This window comes from Apis florea, unplaced genomic scaffold, assembly GCF_048593485.1.
Source record: "Apis florea isolate Af1SG1 unplaced genomic scaffold, ASM4859348v1 contig_3696_pilon, whole genome shotgun sequence".
Taxonomy (NCBI): domain Eukaryota; kingdom Metazoa; phylum Arthropoda; class Insecta; order Hymenoptera; family Apidae; genus Apis; species Apis florea.
The window spans coordinates 718606-743836 of NW_028256809.1; the positions used below are offsets into that span (position 1 = coordinate 718606).

The 25231-nt window shown below is 17.0% G+C and overlaps 1 protein-coding gene across 1 annotated transcript; it reads left to right on the forward strand.

Moving 5' to 3' along the window:
• Positions 1–1086: 1086 nt before the first annotated feature.
• LOC147656523 (uncharacterized) lies at positions 1087–23922 on the forward strand. The gene is made up of 8 exons (XM_086914539.1): positions 1087–1093; positions 1665–1981; positions 19057–19328; positions 19599–19790; positions 19865–20114; positions 20197–20265; positions 23683–23769; positions 23827–23922. The coding sequence occupies exons 1-8, from the start codon at positions 1087–1089 to the stop codon at positions 23920–23922; spliced, it is 1290 nt and encodes a 429-aa protein (XP_086770665.1).
• The last annotated feature ends 1309 nt before the right edge of the window (positions 23923–25231 follow it).

Here is a 25231-nt window from a genome sequence, read left to right on the forward strand (position 1 = left end):
AATTGGATTTAATAAAAAATATAACTATATAGATAAATATATTTCATACATAACAACCAGAACATATAAATAAAAAAAAAGCTATCAATCACATATATATATGAAGAAACATGAATTAGATGCAAAATATAAAAAAAATATATTTTATCAATAATTAAAATTTTCTTTATAAAATGAAATTCTTAGATAAAGTTTTTACGAAAAAAAACTTATAAAAAAAAACAACAAAAATATTTATCAAAAGAAAGCTATTAAAAGTTATAAATGAAATTTATAATACTTATAGTATTAAAATAAATCACTATGAATAATTGTCAATGTTTCACATATAAGAAAAATAACTATATAGAAGAAAATGGAATAAAAGAATTTTTATTAGAAACGAAGTCTGTAAATATACTAACTCTACTATATACTATAAATCACAATTTATGTCTAAAATATCTTTTTTAAAATATTTTTTAAAATATGTTTTTATATATCTTTAAAATATTTTTTTAATATCTTTTTTTAAATATTCTTTAAACATTGAAATATAAAAATGCATAGAAAATATAAATTTTTATGGACTGAAAAGATCTTATCACAACTTATAGCATTTCTAATAACGAATTTTCAGTAAAAAGTGAGTACTTCCAGTAAAAAGTCCTTTTACTCTCATTAATCGCTAATAGAGCAATACAGAATGTATATAACTGCTGATTAATCTTGAAAGAAAATTAGATTGAAGTTAACATTTTCTTTAAAAAAAAAATTGTATTATTCATTTTAATTTGTATTTTAATAAATAAGTAAAATGACACAATTTAATAAATAAGTAAAATATACAACCTTAAAATAGAAAATTAAAGGAGAATTATGTTGAAAATATATAATTACAATTATAATTCTAATAAAACAGTATCATTAATCGCAAATGAGATATGAAGAAGGTTATGATGATATACAAGTAGATACATCTATTCATTTTATAATTTGCAATCATATATGGCAATTTAGAAGAAACGCAAAAAAAAAGAAATAATTAATTAAAAAGTAAAAATTACATTAAACAAATATAACTTACATGAACAGAACTAAAAGAATATGAAAGGTAAGAATATGAATATATGCATATCAAATTCTTTTTCATATAATTTTTTTTTTCAATAATAGAAAAAAACTTAATTTCGTTGAAAAGATTCATTTCATAAATTTCAAATAATTTCAAATTGATTAATTTTAAACAAAATTTATTTTCTTGTTTCTGTAATGATTTATGAAAATATTATATTATTATTTACACAATTTAGAGAAAAATTTCACTATACGAATTAGAAAACATAATATTAAATATTTTTAAAATTGTATTTACATGAAATGTATGTTTATAAAAATCTGACTAAATTTTGTATAATTAAATTATAAAATTATTAAATTTTATTATTAAATTATAAAATTATAAATTATAAAATTTATATAAAATTATTTATAATTTATTATATATAATTTTTATAAAAATATAATTTTACATATATAATTATACAATATGATGTACAATTAATATTATATTATATAATATAATATAATATATAATATAATTATATAATTTTATAAAAATCTTTGAAAATTATTATTTGTCATAGATTTGATAATTATAATTCTAATACATATTGTGTTTCCAGACGCATTAATTGAATCATTTAAAACAAAAATCTTAGCATGGACACCAAAAGGACAATATGATTCGTTACTACATATCATTATTATTAATGAGATATTTGGTCTACGTGTATTTGAATCAAAAAGACAATTACGATATGGCTGGAGTATAATATACGTTAGCATATGCTTGATTTTATATATTATATTATTGAATGTAATAATAAATTCACATTACAAAAGTTGGATTACATACCAAGAGATCAGCTATAAAGTATGTATATTTATTAACATTATGTGCGTCATGATTTTTATAATTCTTGGAATCCTGAATACAGAAGTAAGTATTTCTATAATAATACATAGTAACAATTATAAAGAACAAACAAATTATAAATACTAGAAGAAAACATGCTTTTACATAGAATAGTCTTCCCTTCTCTTATTCGGATTTTTTTAATTTTCTTTGCTATTTTTACTAATTTTTGGAAATAAAATTTCAAAATAAGCTTCAATCGAATATCGAATAAGGTAAACTGTTAAAGTAAATTTGACGCTAATCTTTTTTCAACTCATAACTTCTCTCTTTCATTTAAATTGAATTTAAAAAACTCACATGTAGTAATGAATATCCAGATATTCAATTTGAACTGAAAATGTTATAATAAATATTATTGTTAATTTTAATCGTTTATCATATCTGGATCAAATATATAACATTATCTCATTTATTAGTGATTTGATTACTATAATTTTTAATTTAAATATAGTTTAAATATATATTTTATAATTAATACTTGTTATATTATTAAACATATTATCGAATAAATTATATTTCATGAAAACTTATAAACTTATAAAATGCGCTGTAACATATGTATGTAACATGAATTATGATAAACTTAAAATGTTTTAAATTCAATATTTTCGAATCCACGAAAAATAAAATTTTGGACAATCGAAATTACAATGATAAATACTAAGTATTATGTTTTCCTTATAATTATTTAATGAGATTAATGTTTGAATCCTCGAATAGCCAATATTTGAATTTTTCAAACAAAAAACATTTAAAGATATTTCTTTTTAAAATATAATTTTAAAAAGGAAAAATTTCCAAAGTAGTTTAATTAACAAATTTACAAGTTGTATTAATGATAAACATTCAAATCCACAAATTTTATAATTATAATATAGGACATAAGATAATATAATATAATTATATATAAATAATAGCACTCCATTTTTGAATAATCGAGTCTAAAAATCATTATGAATGACGTGAAAAAATATAGGAAAAAAATTATTCACAGTAATCACGAAAAAATTTTTTCTATACGAAAACTTCTCCTATTTTTCTCATTATCGAGCAATCATTCAAATAAAATGAAAGATATAGGATGATTGTTAGACATTACTTTTTAAAATCACGCAGTTTAATACATTTTGCTCAAAAAATTATTATTATTTAATTCAATTCTCGTAAGATACTTTAATAAAAGTATCATCTCATATATTGTTGAATGAAATAATGTAAGAAAATATTAATTAATTTTGTTCTACATATTTAAATATAATGAAATAACCTGCTGATATTATTATATTCATATATTTTATACTAAGACTATTAATTAAAAATTGATTTTTAATGATAAATGCTCGATATTAATAATATTAATAACATTAATAATAATATTAATAATAATATTAGTAATATAATATTTAAATATTATTAATAAATTATCATTATTTAATAAATTTATAAAAATACCTATATAATCAAAATACGTTAATATCAATTCGTCATTAACTGCTAATTAAAAAAGCTAATAATAAAAGCTAATAATAAGTAGCTTGGTAAATTATAATATTCGTAAAATGATATACAATGCCTCCTGAACACGGCTCACATTCAAAATTTAAATTAATAGCAAATGCATAAATTTATTTGCATACAATAAAATATTTAGATTTCATCTGAAACTTTTCTTGAAATTTTGTTCTCCTTGATGCAAATAAAAAAAAAAACATAACAAATATAGATAAAAAAAATTTTAATCTACTTAATATTATTTTTTTAAGAATATCATACTATATATTTATATATATACTATTATATACTATATATATATATTTTTAAGAATATCATACTATATATACAATATTACTATATAAAATATAAAATAAATAAATAAATAAACGATGTTTGAAAATTTTTCTTTTATATATAAAATTAGTAAATTCATGAATCATCTTTAAAAGTTCAGTTCCAAAAACTAAAATAAATACAAAAATTGGTACAAGAATTTCGGATAAAGCTTATTAAATTAATAAATTAATAAATTACTAAATTAAATTAATGTTTATTAACTTGTAACAATTTATATTTATGATATATTATATATAAATATTTATTAAAATATATAATATATATTTATAATAAATTAACTAATAATTTATCAATATTTATCAATTTATCAAAATTTATCAATAATTTATCATAAAATTATATATTTTACTGCGAACAAGACACAGTAAAGTAAGATCATTTTGTTTCGGCTATACATTAATCTCATTCTTTCTCCATTTCACTTCATCTAACTAATAATTCTTTTGTTTAATTGAAAAAAAATTAAAAATTCTTCAATATAAATTGCTTATTACATAATGAATAAGCCTCAATGAATATTTTTAATTTTTGTTTTGACTTGTAAAATCAGAAAGTGATTTACGAATATATTAACATTTTATATTACAAATTTCTTTAGATTTTTATATTTCTTATATTTTTCTTCTTTTTCTATTATAGTGTTCGAGGAAAATTATTGCAAGATGTGAACAAATAGACAATATTTTAGAATTATTTGGAATTGAGAAAAATTATCGAAAAATATTTCTCCAAATTGCACAAAAATTAATTGTGTTAAGCACAATAATGATAAGCATTATATCATTAAATTTTTATTGGTATATTGATATAATTGAACGAGAACTTGTTTCTGTTATTTTTATATATATTCCAATAACAACTATGTATTTTGGAACTTTTACTTTCAGCATATTTATAAGGTAAATTATAAGAAAAATAATCATAAATATAAAATCCATTGAATAGAAAGATAAATATTATATTTTTGAATTTAAAGTTTAATTTTTTTAAACTATATATTTTTGAATTTCTCATAATTTATAATACTATTAATAATTCATAATATTTAATTAATACTAGAATATATAATTTATAAATTTAGAAAGTATTTGATTTTTATAATTATTGCATTTATATATTTATAGTATTTATAATATTTCTTTTTTACAAATTTTCTTATATAATATGAATAATTATAAATTCATATATTTTTACAATTTCTAAGATTGAAACAAAAATTCTTATGTATTTTCAATATATAATGTATAAGAAAGATAAAAAAAAAAGGGGAAAAAAGAATAAAAATCTCAAAAAATTTTCATAAATTTAAAGAGATTTATATACATTTTATCTTTACATTTATATACAATTTTCTTTTATTTTTAATTATTTAATCAAACAACTATAAATATCAATAATTAAGTTATTTAGAATTTCTTCTATTGTCTCTGTTCAAGTAAATTATATTTTTTTAATTTCTGCAATATAATTAATTTCCCTTGATCATAAATTTTCTTGCTACAACATTTTTAAATACTATCGAGATTAAGATTTAGTGCTAGATATTTAATAATGAATTAGTTTAAAATTCTTTAAAAAAATTCTTAAAAATGTTGCATTGAAACATTATTTCGTAAAAAAATAATCTTCTATCGTTATAAATTATTTTTATATTTGAATTGATTTAATTTGAAATATGACTTCAGTCTTATAAGAAAATAGATTCTGTATCAGTATCTGAAAAAAAAAATTAATAGAAATTATTATAATATTTATTTTCATACATCATGTTTATAATAATTACCATTAAGTTTATTCAATTAAATTTTTTCTCATTATTGATCAAAAAATATTTTCTCATACTTCATTTTTCAATATTTTTCTGTAGACTTTTAATTTCGATATCATATTTTTGTAATATTAATTTTAATAAAAATGTCTGATATTAAAATTTTCTAAAATATCTATTTTCTCATAAAATTCATATTTCACATTGAATCATCATAATAATTATTGTAGAGCTATTTACTGTAATTAATAACATTGATAAAAGAAATGAAAAGATATTTTAACAGAATAGTATTCGATTAAATATGACCCTATAACAAAAAATGATTTAAAAAGTTTTGGAATCTATTTCTGGATTAAATTAAATTTTGATCTCATCAACAAATAATATGTTTATCCTTGCAAAAAAATTTATAGAAAATAAACTAGAAATTATATTGTATAATATATATATATATATATATATATATAACATAAAATTAAAAAAATTGTAGCATTCTTGAATAGAAATAATAGACGAAACTTTGTAAATAAAATTTTTTAGTCTCAGTTAAATCCAAATAATAATATTTTGAAAATAATATTTTATTGAAGCAAGCTCAATATTATTAATAGTGATTATTTAAATTATAATATTCTTGTGATAGTTTGAGGTAATACAATTACATTGTGTTTTTTGTGCTTTTTTTTTTCAAAAATTGATATAATATGAATTATATTTGTAATTATGTTTGTATCTCATGTATTTATTTTGCAAATATATTATATTTCTTACAATCATAACTACAAATGAAACTGAAATTTGAATCTGATATCTTAAATCTTGAATCTGCTAAAAAAGGAATGTACTGGCGCTTTAAAAATGTTGAATTCCATTCCTTGTATTTCTTTGCATGCTATATCAAGGGAAGACAAGTTCAATATAATTAATTCTAAACTTTTTCATGAAAAAAAAGTTTTTAGCGAATCGTTAGACTCAGCTTAATAGATTGTTAGCAAGATACTTACATTTTGGCAAGTCCAAGATTTATGACACGATTCGCCATTGATTATATATTGAAAAATTAGATATATCTTTAGTATAAATTATACATATGGAATAATATTTAATCGATCTGAGATCCGATTTGATCCAAATTAGTTAATTATTAGTGTGATCAATAATTACATAAATAATTAAAGATCATTGTATTACGATATAAAATCACTAACCAAATTTAAAAGAAAATTGAATAGATATTACATAAGAATATTAAAATTATATTTTTTTATAATGTAAAATGTAATTCTAAATAATTTTTTTTAGAAATTTTTTTTCAAATTTATGAAAAATAAATTTTTATTCCTCCATTTTTTTTCTTCATTTTTCTTGTGATATTATGAAAATATTAAACATGATACTTTTAATTTTTATTTCATTTTTGTGAAAATTGTAAAAAATTAAAAAATTGAATGAATTTATAATTATTCACAATATTTCTTTCAAGATAATGTTTTTTTTGAATTTGAATTTTTAGTGTTTTACAGGATAAGTTGCATAAAATGAATAAGATTATGAAAGAAATACATTATCTATTAAATACAAATAATATGAATATAGATTACAAAATGCGATCGCATATTGCATATAAATTTATAATTGTAATGGACTGTTATGACAGAGATCGTTTTATTCAATATTTTCTTCAAGTTACAAGGTGTATTTGATAATTTCATAATATATTTTATATTATTTTATTTTTGTGAAAATTTTAATTTCATATAAAATTTTATAATTAATTTTGTAATATTATTTGATATAGAAAAAAGATAGATAATCTCAGACAATAGATAGATGGATATTTTTAATATTTTCTGTTATCTGTGCCTATAAATAACTGCAAGTTAATAGTAAATTTTCTTCTAAAAGATATTAATCTTAATTTATCCAATATTAAATTTCATGAACGTTTATTTTTTAAATAAAATTAAATTTAAATAAATATTGTTTATTAATTTTATTATTAAAAATTCAATATACATATAAATATATATATGTATATATGTATACATATATAAATATATAAATATATAAATACATTTTTACAATTTTAAATTAATTTTTTTTTCTAAAATTATTAAAAAAATGTATTTCTTGTTTATGATGAATCAGTTCTTATATTTATTTTTTGAAAAAGAAATTTTATAGAATATTTATAGATTGTTTACTTTTTTTTGTGGATATGTTTTATTTAAATCTGAGACTATTTCTCTTTTTCCTATTAAAATCAATATATTTCTAATTGGTAAAAATGATAACATTATTTATTCTGTTATATTCTATTCTATATTTATATTCTATATATTTTATATATATGTTATTCTATTTTTTTTCTTTTTTATCTTTGAAGGTATATTCATTTTGAGATCTTTAAACTTTCACGTAAACTTAATCAAGCATATACTTATCAAATTTTATTAGATTTAATAGTGCAATTTTCATTAATATTGCATACACTTTATAATATATATTTTAATATAATAATAAACTTGTTAGAAATATCAAATAAAGAAATAATAACATATATAATATGGATTCTTGTATATTCTATAAAAATTATTTTTATAAATAATCACTGTACTAACTTCTATTGCGAGGTAAGATTATTTTATATATTAATATTTATAATTGATTTAATAATAATTTAATATTTTTTTACATCATAAAAGAAGAAATATTAAGATATGCATATAATACTAAAATTTTATTAGGTTGAAATAGTAGCATATTTGCTTCGAGAATTAGATATTTGCTTCTTGGATAACTCCATTAGAAACGAGGTGAGATTATTAATATTTATGTAATAGTTAAATTTATATTTATTATGATTTATTTTTGCAAAATATTATCTTTCTATGTAGAGAAGAGTAGGAAGGATTAATACAGAGAAATTTGGTACATTTTTATATTTATCACGTTAAAAATAAAGTATATATTTTAGTATATATTTTAATATATTTTAGTATAGAGTATTTAATTATGATTGTTTTAAGCAAATTTATTAAAACTTAAATTATTTAAATATATTATTTTTTAAAAAAAGTACATTTTTATGCTGAAAAATGTAAATTTTTACTTCATTTATATAAAGTTTTTATTATTGTATTTTAATTTTTATAAGATATCATTAATATTACGTGAAAATACATTCAATGTTACACATATATGCCAATTTTTATTGCTCTTAGTTTAAGATTAAATGTTGTTAGAATTATTATTTTAAAATCTTATAATAGTTTGGAAAGACATATAGTTAAGGAAAGTTTGACGTGTATTATATATTGTGCATAATTTAATCTTATGTAATCTAGATATTCTCCAAAAAAAAAAATTATTAAATTATGATAAAAATTTGTATATTTTAATAGATGTCGTTTAAATAGAAGTCTTAAATAAATTCATCTGATGATATATTAAAAATGTTGTACTAGAAGTTATTAATGAAAATAAACCAATAAGAATAATGGCTGAAAAGTACAAAATTAATAAAATAACATATAAATATATAATAATTTACATTTAAATATATAATTAAATGTAAAAATAACAAAAATTCAATTTTTTATTTAAATTTTATAATATCACAAATATTTACACGAAAAAAAAAATTATTTGCAGGATATTCATTAACTAATTATAGTATTTGTTATGTTATATTAATATATGGATTTTAAGAATGATATAGATATTGGAAATATAGATGAAAATAAAAATGCAGTTTGCATGTAATTGTAATTCTTTATATTCGCATTTGAAATCAAATGAATATTGAATTTACTATCAAATGTATTCTAAATAATGCCATACATGTTGATTTAATCATTCGAACAAAAATATTTTTTTGTGTAATTTGTACAAAATAAATTATTTCGTTTTTACATCTTCTCTTTTATAATTATAAGTAAAAAAGAAAATTTGAGACATTTTATATTATTTATGAAAAAATATTTTTTAAATATATTTTTTATTTGAATTTAAAAAATTTATATTCGTTTTTGTTAAAGAATAGAATGTTGAATGCAAATATGCAAAAAAAACATTAAAATATTATTTATATAGTTTTTTTCATATATCTTTTTTTTCAAAAATGTATTAATCCTCCCCAATCTTTTCTACACTCTTCTTATTAATTTTTATGATGCTATTGAAAATCAATAGCATAATATATATCAAAAATCTTTATTTATTCATTTATTCGTCATATAATCATTTTTGAGTTATTTGCAAAATATTTATTGATACTATATATTATTGAATTTTACTTATTCAAGTATTGAAAAACTAGTGTCATAACTTCCGGATTATATTCGAATCGAAATTTTTTAAAAAACTTAATTGTAAAGTTAACTTCAAACATGTTTTTTAAATCAATTTCTTTTTTATTACATCGAATAATATTATTGCGAAAAATAAAAATAATAAAAATAATCATAAAAGAACTATGAAATGTATTGTTTTCTTGGAAAAAGATGTTAAATTTTTATGTTCATTTAAATTTATAATAGAATAGAAAAATCAATATATTAAGGAAAAGTATATATATATATATATATATACAGAATCTTTGTTTATAAAATGTTTTTTTTATAAAATAATTATTTCATCACAAAATGTTTCTTTTTTTATAAATTATATATTTTTACAGAATCATTTTTTTTATAGAATTTTACTTACAGTGACTTTTTTATAAAATTTTTTTATTTTAAAAATGCTATTGATAGGAAAAAACTTTCTAAGCTCATGAAATATATCGCAATATATTAAATACTGCTACATGTTATATACATTAATATCAAATCAATATAATTGATTATGAATATAATAATCGAGATAATATTATACATTTGAAATATTTTGAATTGTGAAATTGTCAATTTCTTTGCAATTTGTTTAACATTTAATGACAAAATTTTCGATAAATATTTGATCGAAATGCTTTAACATATTGAATTTTATATAATTATAGATCTTCCTCGTGGATTTCAATTCAATAAATTCAATAAAATAATATTATTTAAATTTTTTAAGGAATAAACAAGGTCACAAACAATATTTTATTTTTCCATATGCCTTAATTATGAGATTGATATAATATAATCTCGAAACTGTTTGTTTAATCATTGAAAATCGATTAAATCAATCTTGCATATAGCAATCATTTAATATATTGCAATATATTTTACATGCTCAGAAAGTTTTCATCTGTATCAATATCAAGCAACACTTGAAATAAATTTTAATTTAAAAAAAAAACTTTAAAATAAAAACTTTATAGTAAACATTTAACAAAATAATATTTTTATAAATATGCAACTTGTAAAAAAACAATTTTGTAAATAAAAGTTTAAAAATGCATTATAAATAACATTCTGTAAATAAATAAATATAAAATATTAACATTTTCTTCTAAGAGATTGGATTTGAAACTTATAGTTCTTTTGAGACTTTTTAAGAGAGACTTTTTTTATATTATACATGCAATAAATTAATCCTTATCTTAAATACTTCCTATATTGGTATTCTATTATTTATATAAATTATATAAATTATAATTAAAAAATAAGATCCTCAATCTCTACACAATTAAGTAAATAAAATTTTTATCTTGACATTTTAATATATATATTTTAATATAATATAATCCAATGCAAATTCAATCTAAGAAAAATCGAAAAACTGAAACGGAAACATTTATTTCATCATTTTGATTACATTGAATTAGTTTTAATTAAAAAAAATTTAGTTTTAGTTTTAGTTAAATCAAAATATACCTATGTCGCAAAATTAAAAATGTCAACATATTATATTATTGTCAATATTTTAGTCTAGATAAATATTGTAAAAAGAATTTGTATGCATATATGTATATTAAAAGACAGTTTATCAAATTTATATTGACACCTACGGACATATAGAGAAGAAAAATTTAATTATGTAATATTAAAGATTTTTTATAAATACTTCAAAAAATAAATATTTATATTATGGAAAACATTATTGAAAATAGATGAAATTATAGAAAAGCTATTTTCTTCTAATTTCTTTCCGATTTCCATGATTTTTAAATATATTATAAATATTTTTAATATATTATAATGAGATTCTTAACATTTTTCTACAATCGGTGATCGGTTTTAATTTTCAAAATGCTTACAAAAAATGATTGCTTCTATTTTATTATAGATAAAATTTTATTTATGCATATATTATCTACATGACAAGATATGCATTTGAATATTTTTCAACGTTTATATAAAAAATATTTAATATACAACATTATATAAAGCATTTAATATACAAAATGTATAATGAATAAATTATTATCATTATTCTTATTTATTCATAAAAAATCTAAATATTTCATAAATCTTTTGGAAAATAAATATAGAATATTGTTTGGATGATCGAAATTGCAATGAACGATTTGCAAAAAAAAAATGATATTAGTTATCATTGTAATCTTAATCACTCAAGAATTGATATGAATTGAAATTTAAATATTTCCAGTCTATCACAATTCATGAGAAAATAGATTTTTGATCGGTTTATTTACATATGTATGTACATATGTATATCTGTTATATATTTATATTAATAAAATATCTCAAAAATTAATTCCAATCGCGAGAAAAAAAATGATTTAGAATTTCATTTTCTGTAACATAAAAAAATCATTGAAATCGAAGAGAAATTATACTGAGTTGAAACTGTATCAATATATTAAAAAAAATTACAAAAAAATTATGTCAAATTCTTATGTAATATATTCTATATAAATATAAAATAATTATAATAACATAGATATACTATTAAATAGAAATAAAGATTTATAAGTTGATTCAATGATACATTTAATGATCTAGAATTCAAGTTGATTCAAGTGATTATTAGTGATTTTCTTACATATATGAAAATAATTAAAAGAAGTTTGTAAAAAAATATTTTCAACTTTTTTAATTCGAAAAAATATATTTTGGATTTCATCAAATAGGTTGAATGTAATATATTTATAATAAAACGATTCACTTATGAATTTAAGTATTCTATAATAATCCATTTCTAGATTTAAAATTTATGTAAATGTAAATAAAATGTAAAATGCCGAAAATTTTAAAATTTGTTATAACTTATATATAATAAATACATTGTTTGTTATATTATTAAATTAATATCTAATCTAAAGAAATATGAATTCATTGTATTTTCATTAAAAGTTTTTGTTATACAAACAACGATGTAATGCGATGTACGACTGTGGTATTCATGACATTCAACTCAATGTTTTGTTTTCACTTTACTATCGTTTCATATTTATGAAACGTAAAGTTAAAACGCTTATAAATCGTTATAAGTCTTATGAACATTTTTTTTGTTTTGATATATGTAAAATTACATTAATCAAAGATATCCCATATTTTTATAACCATCTTTGTATATCCATATTTTCCATGATTTTATTTGAATGTTTTTTTTTCTTTTGTTTATAATATTAAAAAATGCTATATAAATTTGTTTATATTTCTTTAGAGACTTTTTCATGAAAATTATATTGAATACAAATGATCTTTATTTATTGTGATAATTTGAAATTATTGTAATACTGTTTAGAAAATAAAAATTAATAATAACAATAATTCCAGATACAACAATTTTTATTACAACTTCATCTTCATCCTTTAAAATTTACTGCTGGCGGTTATATTCTTAACAACAAGTTATCAACAATAGTAAGTTAAAATTTAACTATTGAATATTGATAAATACAATTTGAGTAATTCATTTAAAAATTTAATCTCTGTTTCAGTTTTTTGGTAGTATAATTACTTATTTGGTTGTATTGGTACAATTAAGTTCATAGCTAAGTTTGAGATGAAGCCTTAAATAAAATCCTTTAAACGAAATCTTTGAAGATTAACGGTTTATTATTGTTAAAATTATGGTTTGTGAATATATATTACATTTCACATCATAACATTATAATATTAATTTATAAATAAGAAAATAATTTTAAAGAGATTGTTAGAGAAAAAATCGATTTAATATTTATCATACATTTTTTATTTTCATATAATTCTCTTAAAAAAAATCTCTAAAATTCTACAAAACAAATAAAAGTTGATATATAAAAATGTTAATTAAATGTTTATTGAAATATTCTTATTTATTAAATTATGAGCAATTTAAATTTCCGTTAAATTTCATTTTTCGTCTTTATTCATTGTATTATTTTACTTTATATATATAATATAAATATATATATATATATATATATATATATAATAAAAATTTAAATTGCTTTTATTACATTAAATAAATCTTAACCGACATTTTTGTGCGCTATTTGAAACTTTGTTTTGATCCTATGAATTTTTTTATTATGATATAATATACAAAAGTATCAGCAATTCATTCATAATTCTATAATCTATAGATAGCCTATATATAAGAAATAATGAAATAATTTAAATATATTTAGTAAAGTCAGAATCAAATTGCGCTTATATGTCTTTCATTATATAATTTTTAAATAAATGAATTCCGACATTAAAAATCGTTATTAAAATTATATCTTATATTGTATTATAATGATTTATTCTATCGAATAATATATATTAAAAATATATATTATATTCATAATATATCATAGTTATCTATAATCCCAACTCTAATGCACAATGAAATAAATGAATGTATGTATTTTTTAATTAAAATATGCAAAACAAATGCAAAACAAATAATAATATTAAAATACATAAAACTTAATAAAATTTTACTTATAACTTAATAAATAATTCTCAACTAATATTTTTATATATCAATTTTTATACTTATCTTGATTTCTAAAATCCAAATATTTATATATTTACATATATTAACATGCTAAATATTCAAGTTTTAAAATTAAAGAAAATTAAAGATATAATTAATATAAATAAAAAAAATCAAATCAATAATTTACGCGTAAAAAATCAAATATTGAAGTATTGAAATTTATATAAAACATGAAATTTCATATATTGAAAAATAGGAAACAAAATGAAAACGATGTTATCATAAATGATATATGATATTTCTAACGAGAAACTTTCAACGGAATAATATAATTACATATACAATGAATGAATTAATAGCAAATCAAAAAGATTACATTGTAATTAATATTTTCTTTAAAAAAAAAAACAAAATTATATTCTTTATCTTATTTTTAAATGTTTTTATTAATTAAGAAAATTTTTTCCTTGCTATTAATTTTCAGTCCCATTATTCTATTATTTATACATCATTTTCATATTTCTCCTATTACCTGAAGTTACTGCAAATGTATATATATAATAATATAAATTTTTAGATCTCTCCTCCTACTTTACAAAAACAAGATGCAAGAATGGAAAAAAAATTCGCACGTAACACTTTAACTTACTAATTAAGAAATGAATAAGCGAAATGACATGTGAGATCTTTTATCAGTTTTAAAAAATTATCGTATAATATATAATTATAAATATTGTCATTCTGAATAATATAATGATTATCTTAAAACATATTAATCATTTTAATGAAATGCGAAATAGATTATAATGGTGTATAATAGTACAAATAGTACAAGTAATCATCTAGTCATTTTATAATTTGCAATGGTATTGTAATATAAATATATGTCAAGTTAGAAAAAATATTATATATATATATATATATAAAAGATATATATATATATATAAAAGATTGATACATGTGAAATAAAAGAAAAATGAAAATTTTATTAAAATAAATGTATTAAATAAAATTTTTTACATAAACGAAATTAAAAAGAATATGAAAGGTAAGAATTACATTTATTAATATATATAATATGTATATGTAAAATAGCTTCTCATGTAATAAAATAATTTTTTGATAATGGCAGAGAATTATGATTTTTATTGAAATCTTATCGATAATTACATGTTATCGATAGTTACAGATATTGATCTATTTTATCTAAAATTATATTTTTTTCTATAGTTATTTATAAAGATATTATGCCATAATTTAGGAAAGAATCATTTATAATTTGAGAAAGAACTTTATTAGCAAATTAGGAAAAATAATATTTCATAACTCATAATTAAGGAAAAAATTTTATTGTTGAAAAAAAGTAATATTAAAAAAAATAATATTGAATATATTTAAAAATTATATTTATATAAGATGTTTTTAAAATTTTATTATATCTCTCTCGGAATTACCATATTTATCATAATTTTATTTATTGCAATTTTAATATATATAATAATAAACTATATTTTTAGATAAAATAATGAAAACAATTAAAATAAAAAGCATAGCGTGGATACCAAAAACTCAACATGCTTCGTTAATACCTGTCATTATCATTAATGAAATATTTGGTTTACGTGTATTTGAATTAAAAGGACGTTTACGATATAGTTGGAGTATAGTATATATTAGTATATGCCTTATTTTATATATTACATATTTCAAAATAATAATGAAAAAAAATCATAAAAATATGCTTATATTTCGAAAGATTGGTATCACACTTATTTCATATGTTAAAATTGTAGTCATTATATCTTTTATAATCTTTGGTATCATAAATACAGAAGTAAGTATTTCTAATATAATTATAATATTATAATTATAATAATATAATAAAAAAATTATAATATATAATTAATGATATAGTATGCACAATTAAAAAATATAAGTTAAACAAAATAAAAATGATAGGAAAATATATTTATTTTTAATTATATAGCTAATTTTTAATTCTGAATTGTATTATGCTAAGACATCTACCAAATTCAATAATTAAATAAAAAATATAATATTATCAATAATAAATCAATAATAAAATATATTATAATTTCGCAATTAATTATAATTTTGATTTTATAATTTATTTTAAATAATATGCTTTGATTTAGCAACAAAAAAGAATGGTTATATATAATATGATCAATTATTATAATAAAGAATTATTGTATTCACAGAATACAATGTATAGTACTATGAAATAGTACTATATTTTAAATCAAATTTTCTTCTTGTAAATTAAAAAAGAAAAACAAAACAGAAATAAATATGTAATGATTAATAATTATTTTTATTTAAAAAAAAAACAAAAAAATACGTATTAATTTCACACTAAATTAAAACTAATTTATATTTCAATAAATTAAATATTACTAATAAACATAAAAAATTTCAGTTTCACTATTTAAAGCGAGTCTATATTAATTATGCATTACGAAGTAAATTATAAATGTTATTTTTTATTAAAATATAATTTCAATTATGGAAAACATTGACATTTATAATTTTATATATTTTTATATTTATAATTTTACAAAACATGTAAAATCATAATAATAAATCTTTTACTAAATGCTTCTTAATAATTATAAACGACTATTTAACAAAATAAATTTTTAAATTGAAATAAAGTTTCACAGAAAAAAATATTTTTTTTTCTTTCTCTTATTTTCAAAAATCCAATTTTTTATTTACGTTTATAATTGTTTTTAATGCTTTGAATATTTTTTTTTAAATCTTTTATTAATGTTAGGAAACATACTTGACAAAATTGCAAACAAAACTTTCTAATTTCGATGATTGTTTGCATGACATTTGTTTATCAGCAATTTTGATTATATATGTATAAATATTTCTATGTAATAAATATAAATAAATATTATTTAATAATAGCAATTTTTTTTACAAATATCTTAAAAGCTAAGGTTTCTGATTATATGTAGGAAAAAATTGTTTAGATATTATTTATAATAATACTTAAAAACATATTTAAATATACTTAAAAATCATCAAAATCGGAGAGAATATAATTTTTCTATAATTTTATCTATATTCTATGTAATTACAACAAATTAAATATAATATTAGGATAATATATCATTTGAAACTGTAAAGTTTATAATATAATATTTATATTGTTGAGGGATGAAAATGATAAAAGTTAAAAAAAATTTGAAATTTTCATTTTATAAATTATATTTGTGAATTATTATCTGAGTGTTGGTAGCCAAATAATGAAAAATGATATTTCTTAAAAATAGCAATTATTATATCTATTCATGTTGTAAACATTAATACAACTATAATAAAACATGCGATTTGAAAAAACAAAATTGATTTTCTTATAATCTTTACATATCCATTTATAAAAAAAACTTATAATACTAATATGCCATCGAGGCTATTTAATTTTTAATTGAATAATATATTTTGATATGAATAAAAATAAATTTAAGATATCAATATTATTAGATAAAAATATATAAACATACGTTATCAATGTTAAATATATTAGATCAATTGTATAATTTTGCTAATATATATATATATAACTATTTTTCAATCTTAATTTTTAAGATATTCGTAAAAATATTTTTAATGTTGTATTTCGAAGATTTGATATAAGTTTAAACTTAATATGTTAGTACTGATTATAAATTATGAATAACTATATATATATCTACTAAATTTCCGAATACTTATAATTTTACGATATAATCTTATATTATAATCTTACGATGATAGCGATTATTAATATTATAATATACTAAATATTATTATTTATCAAAGTTGCTAATACTTATGTAATAATAATAGCATTCTAATTAATAATAGCATATTTTAATAACATAGAACTATTAAAATATGCTATTATTGATTAGAATAATAAATGATGTAATGTCATTAAATTTCTAATGTTCAAATTCAATACAGATTTTAATCCAATTAATTAGTAAATTTATACTAATTCAATAAAAGATTTAAGAAGAAAATATTATTTTATCTTTTTCTGAATTAATTAGAAAGAAATACAATTCAATTTATATAAGTGGCATAATGTCATTGTATTTTGTATATTTTTTTTTATTTTTCTAATTGACAGATATACAATAAAAAATTGCTTTTGTATTGGAACTAAATAATGAACAATGATTAAATCTTTTAATTAAAAGAATGAACCTACAACAAAATCAAAATCAGCTGAGTTTTCTAAAAATATATAAATGCTACACATTATTAGAAATATTGACATTTTGAAAACTAAAATTGAGAAATGATTATATGAAAAAGATATTCACAATATTGTTTTTGACAACATATTTTAAAATCATTAAAAGTATAATATGTCTTTTTGGAAATAATTATGAAAAATTCTTCAGAATTAGAAAATGTCATTTCAAATCTAATTGTTTTAACACATAAATATCGTTCAATAGAAAGAATTTTTTATATTCAATCTATTATTAAGAAAATCACTGAGATTTAATTTTTTAAAAATATATTAACAATGTATTTTCCTTACTATCATATATTTTGAAGTGTAATATCACTTCAAAAATTCTTTTGAAAATTATAATTTAATAAAAATTTTAATTAATTTAATTTATTTTTTTCATTGTAGCGTTTGAAGAAGTTTATTACAAGATGTGAAGAAATAGATAATACTTTAAAATCATTTGGCATTAAAAAAAATTATAAAAAAACTTTTCATTTTGTCATACAATATTTAATTATATGGAGCATATTAATGTTAAGTACTTTCGGATTAAATTGGTTTTGGTTCACATACCAAAAGAAATTTGATAATGTACAAGCATTTAATTTAAGTGTTTTAATATATTTACCGATCATAATTACTTGTTTGGGAATTTTTACTTTCATCATATTTGTAAGGTAAATTAAACAAAAAAAAAAAAATGCTTGTGAATTAAATTAAATAAATTAACAAGAATATAGATGTTATTTTTTTATATTTATTTTATAAATATTTTTTATAATTAAAGATCTAATAAAATAATATCTGTTGATAATCTTATAAAAATTTCATAAATATCTTCTCATAAAAAATTAACTTTATAAGAATTTTTACATTCATAATTCGTTCATATATCTACTTATTTTAATTATATTTTTAAATTTGTATGTTATTGAATTTTTGTTAAGTATTTTACAGGACAAATTGCATAAAATAAATGATGTTATAAAAGAAATATGTCAATTGTCAAATACAAATGATGTTAATACAAATATTAATACAAAATATAAAATGCAATCACATATTGTACGTGAGTTTATAATTGTACTAGATTATTATAACACAAAACATTTTATTCAGCATTTTCTTCAAATTATAAGGTATATTTAATAATTTCATAGCAATTAACTATTAATTTAATATTATTAACTAATTTTTTTTTCTTTTATTAAAGGCATATTCATTTTGAGATTTTTAAACTTACATGTGAACTTAATAGATCATATACTTATCAAATTTTCTTAGATTTAATAGCGCAATTTACATTTTTAATGGGTGCATTTTATACTTTATATTATGAAATAATATCAAGCATGACAAAAGGATTGATAAATAAAAAAATTATATTATCATTTTTGTGGATTTTTATACATTCTGCAAGAATTATTTTCGTAAATAATCATTGTAATAACTTTTATCATGAAGTAAGATTATATTTTTTTATATTTTAAGAAAGAATTAAATATATATGTATATTAATCTACACATAATATTATTATTTTATAGATAAAAATAATGACACAATTGCTTCGAGAATTAGAAAATTGCTATATGGATAATTCCATTAGAGACGAGGTAAAATTTAAATTTTATATATAGTATTTAAATTTAAAAAATTTAAATCTATTATGATTTACTTTTGATCAAAAATATTTAAGACTTACTTTAGTTGCTAAATTATTTACTCATCACATATTATTTATTATTTTATACTATTATAAATTATATTCCAGACAGCACAAAAATGTCTGTTGTTTAAGCAAATGTATTTTTAAACAAGCTCCAATTGTCTATAAAAGTAGACCTACGTTTATTACATATCCTTATATCATACCATTGTTAAGTATTATTCAATGATATAATATGATGTTTTCAATAATTTATTATTTATTATCAAAAGAAAATTAAAAATTGACTTCATATATTCTAAATTTAATATTTTAACGAAATATTTTAATAATTAATGAAATGATTTTTCATATGTACTTAATATAAATTGCATTTATTGTTTTGTCAAATTTTTTATTTAATTTGTCAAATTATCATAATTTTGCAACAAATTGATAGAAATAATTTTTTTCTAAAAAATGTTTTTTATTAATTAATTACAAACACATTAATTTAAAACATGCATTATTTGTCGCAAAACAACTATGGATAATCTTTATGATTATTACGTTCATCAAATCTTACTCTTTTCAGATAATGTATATTTTAACCAATTAATGACACAAAACTATCAAACAAAGAATTCAAAAAGTATATAGTATATTTATATAAATAATTATGCTATTCTTTCATTAAAAAATAGATTACATTGTATTAAATTATATTGAATTTGAAGAATATCATTCGATTATTTACTTTAATTTTCAGATAATAAATGTATATTATTTCGTTAACTATTAAGTTATACTTCATTAATTATTAAATTAGAACATATATGACAATATATTTTAAATTTGTATCTCAAAATTTGATATCAATCTATCAATTTATATAAAAAAAATATAGAATTAATATAATTAATACAAAAAAAAATAGATCATTCTGTTAAAAAAAAATCATGATCTTGAAATCTCCATAAAAAAGCATAAAATGTGTTTCTCAGTCATTTAAATTCTATATCCAATTTTTATAAAATATATTGTTTAGTAGTTATTCGATATGGTCAGATTAGTTAAAATATTTTATATAATTCAATAATAAAGAAAAATTGATTTTGATTGAAATTAAATTAATTAAAAAAATTAATATTCGCAGTACTTCTAAAATTTGGAATAAATTTTGATTAAATTTTGATTAAATTTAATGTAATTATAATGTGTTTATATTAGATCAAATAATAAATAATAATATATAAATAAACTAATCTAAAATAATCTAATTTAGATTTAATCACAATTAATTCAACTAATAAAAAATTCATTAAAATAAAATAATTCATTAAAATGTTTCCATGAATTAATTGTATGAATATGAATATAAACTAATTATAAGTAATGTATACAAATAATATGACATTTGGAGGACCATTTATTCTAATCTATAAAGTATTGAAAATCTATATATATATAATAAATAAATAAATTTCTAATGAAATAATAATTAAAATCTTCTGAAGATTAGTTAATAAGATGATTTTTATAATATGATTAAAATCTTATCAAAGTTAAGATCAAGATTATTGGAACTGAATTCTTTAAATTAAAGAACTAACTAATTAATAAATTAATATTAAAGTTAGAATTAATAAGCTAAAATTCTTTTAAGTAATTATTTAGATTATTAAGATGCATATTAAATATATTCTTTTAAAATTCATTACACTTCAGAAATGAACAATAGTACTATTATACTATTACTATTACTAGTACTTTTCATAGAAAAGAATTTAAAATATTATTATTGACATGTTACAAAATTATTAAAAATTGGTGATAAAATTGAAATTTTAAATAATTATCACTTCAATACTATTATGATTATTAGATTTAGCAATGATTTTTAAATTATTGCATGATTTATTGAATGAGATAAATATTTATAATTTTTTATATATGTTAATATCAAATAAAAAAATAGATTTCATGGATAAAAATTCTTCAAAAATAAAATCATACGTGCATAATATGTGATTAAAAAATCGCAAGAAATGATTGATATTGATAATTTAACATAAAATTAAGAAATTGTTGAATTGAAATAAATTGTATTTAGACATTTCGAAGGAACATAATACAAAATTACAGAAAATATTAAATAATTATTAATTATATTAAATTTTGATATACTCAAATGATAAAACTATACTTTAGTAATGTTCAATTAAAATCATTTGAATTGCTTTTTAATTGTAATTTGATTATTATAAAATAATTGAGAATAATATAATAAATTTTTAATTATTTTCGAAAAAAAAGATAAAACCACTTTTAACAATTTTTATTATATTTAATATATGTAAAAGAAAATTATTAATATAAATTATACATTAAAAAATTATATATATTAAAAGAAATATATGGTTTTATATATGGTTTTATGTAAGTTATATATAGATATCAAAAAAAATAAATGATTCACTATAGATTTATTCCTTTTTCGCATGTAACAGAAAATAACATTTTGATTAACTAAATAAAAATAAATTAATAAATTATGTATTTTATTCTTTATTGGTAAAAAAAATGATCATTTTTATATTTTATTATTTATTTTTTTATTTTTATATTTTTACAATAATTTTTATTATTAAAAATTTTAAATAAGTTAATTTTAAAATAAGTTTTATTATAAGTTATATATGTCAATATATATATTTTTTTTCATTTAATATTTTTTTTTAATATTGAAATAAAATTATTGTATAATCTTTTTTTATATTTTTATATTTTTAATAAGTTATAAGTTATTATTATGTCAATATATATATTTTTTTTCATTTAATATTTTTTTTTAATATTAAAATAAAATTATTGTATAATCTTTTTTAATTTCCAAAAATTGTTAAAAATAAATCTTTTCCTTTGTCATTACAAGATACTTAATGAAAGAAATAGAATGTATTATTTATTCAAGTATATATTAGTATATATAGAAATTTTACAAATATTAATATTATATAACAATTAATATAAGGTACAATCATTAAGTAAAAAAGGAATTAAATAATTAAATATATTTATATGTATATAAACATTTTTCATCATCTACATTCTATTCGTTATGAAAGTTTATTTTATTTTTATTATCTAAAATTATTACATAATTTTCAACCAAACAATTATAAATCTATATAAATTATATAAATATTAAATAATTTTTTCTTTTATAATTTACAATATCGATATACAATGTCAAAATATAAAAGAATAATTTTAATTAGTATATGTATATATATATATATATATATATATATATATATATATATATATATATATATGTATCTATAATATATGTATATATATGCTATAATAATAATGATTTCAGATACAGCAATTCTTATTACAACTCTTTCTTCATCCTTTACATTTTACTGTTGGAGCTTCTATTCTTAACAATAGATTGTCAACATTGGTAAGTTAAATAAGTATAACAATTTAAAAACAATTAAAAATTTAATTTACATTTTAGTTTTTTAGTATTATAGCAACATATTTACCTATATTAGTACAATTAACTTGGTCACCAGGTATGATGAAATTCTTGTTCCATACTTCAAATGATTAATGATGTTTATTATTATATGTATTAATACTATCAGAATTATGGTTTCTGACTATTTATTATAATACATTATTGTAATTTATGAAAGAAAGAATAATAAAAAAATAATATAAAATAAAAACTACTAATTCCTTTTTCATGTTGCCCAAATAAAATAAAAGATTATACTTAATTAATTTTATTTAAATTGCTTAAATAAATATATTTATTTAAATTTACTTTAATTATTGCATTCACATCAATTAAACTTCTTTCTTTTCGTAAGATTTCTTTCTTATATTTAAAAAGTAGTGTATTCTTTAAAAAATTGGAAAAAAAATGTCAAGTTTCTTAAATTATTTATTTATATATTTATTCTTAAAATTAACAAATGACTAAATGATGTAATGCAAAGTGATAAAAAAAGACATAAAAAAGTGTTTGAAATGTAATTGTACAATATTTTTTGTAAATATTCAAAAAAAGTGAAAAAAAAGTATTTAATTTAGTAGTACAAAGAGTATTATACAGCACAAAAATTTTTCTGTATGATATACATATATTTTCATAAAGATGGAACAATACCTGAAAGGATAAAAATAAATTATTATAATTATTAATAAATTTTAAAAAGGAAAACAGAATTTCTTCAGGTTATGAATATATAATATTAGTATTATATACTAATATTAGTAGTTATGTGATTTTTAAATAACCTATTAGAAATATTAAATTTATAATATGTTATTAAAAAGAAAAGATATTAAGAAGAAAACTTAATTATATTGATCTTTAACTTTTAATTGTATATTGATAAATTATTGCATTTATTAATATATTATAAATATATTAATATTTCTGTTGAAAAAATATATTTAATAAATATATATAAATATATATATATATAATAAATATAAAAAATATCTTATCAATTAATATTTTATGATCGTGTTATAAATGTGTTATAATAATCTCATGTTTTCTTTTGCTGTTTAATGCAAATCAATATGTTATTATGATATAATTCAAGATAATAGTTCTGATTAAATGGTTTTTTATAATCTCAATAAGTGTTTTTACAATCTTTAATAAGAAAAAAGAATTAATTTTAGAATAACAAACAAAAATCCGAAGGTTTTGCTTCTTGAAAATATTTTCCAATTCCATTATTTAGCAAGAAACAAATCTATTAAAGTTAAAAATGAATTCAAATATAACAAATGAGGAAAACAATTTTCAAATGTAATAAGAAATATTATCCATTGTCATAAAAAATAGCAAAAATAATTATGATCTCAAATTTAGAAAATTAATTCACTTCATATAGTTCAAT

Bases quoted from the DNA above. Each gene is read 5' to 3' on its own strand.
- LOC147656523 (XM_086914539.1), top strand. The intron at 19,329-19,598 runs GTAAATTAAACA...ATTTTTGTTAAG, and splicing joins ACTTTCATCATATTTGTAAG to TATTTTACAGGACAAATTGC. The intron at 20,115-20,196 runs GTAAGATTATAT...ATTATTTTATAG, and splicing joins GTAATAACTTTTATCATGAA to ATAAAAATAATGACACAATT.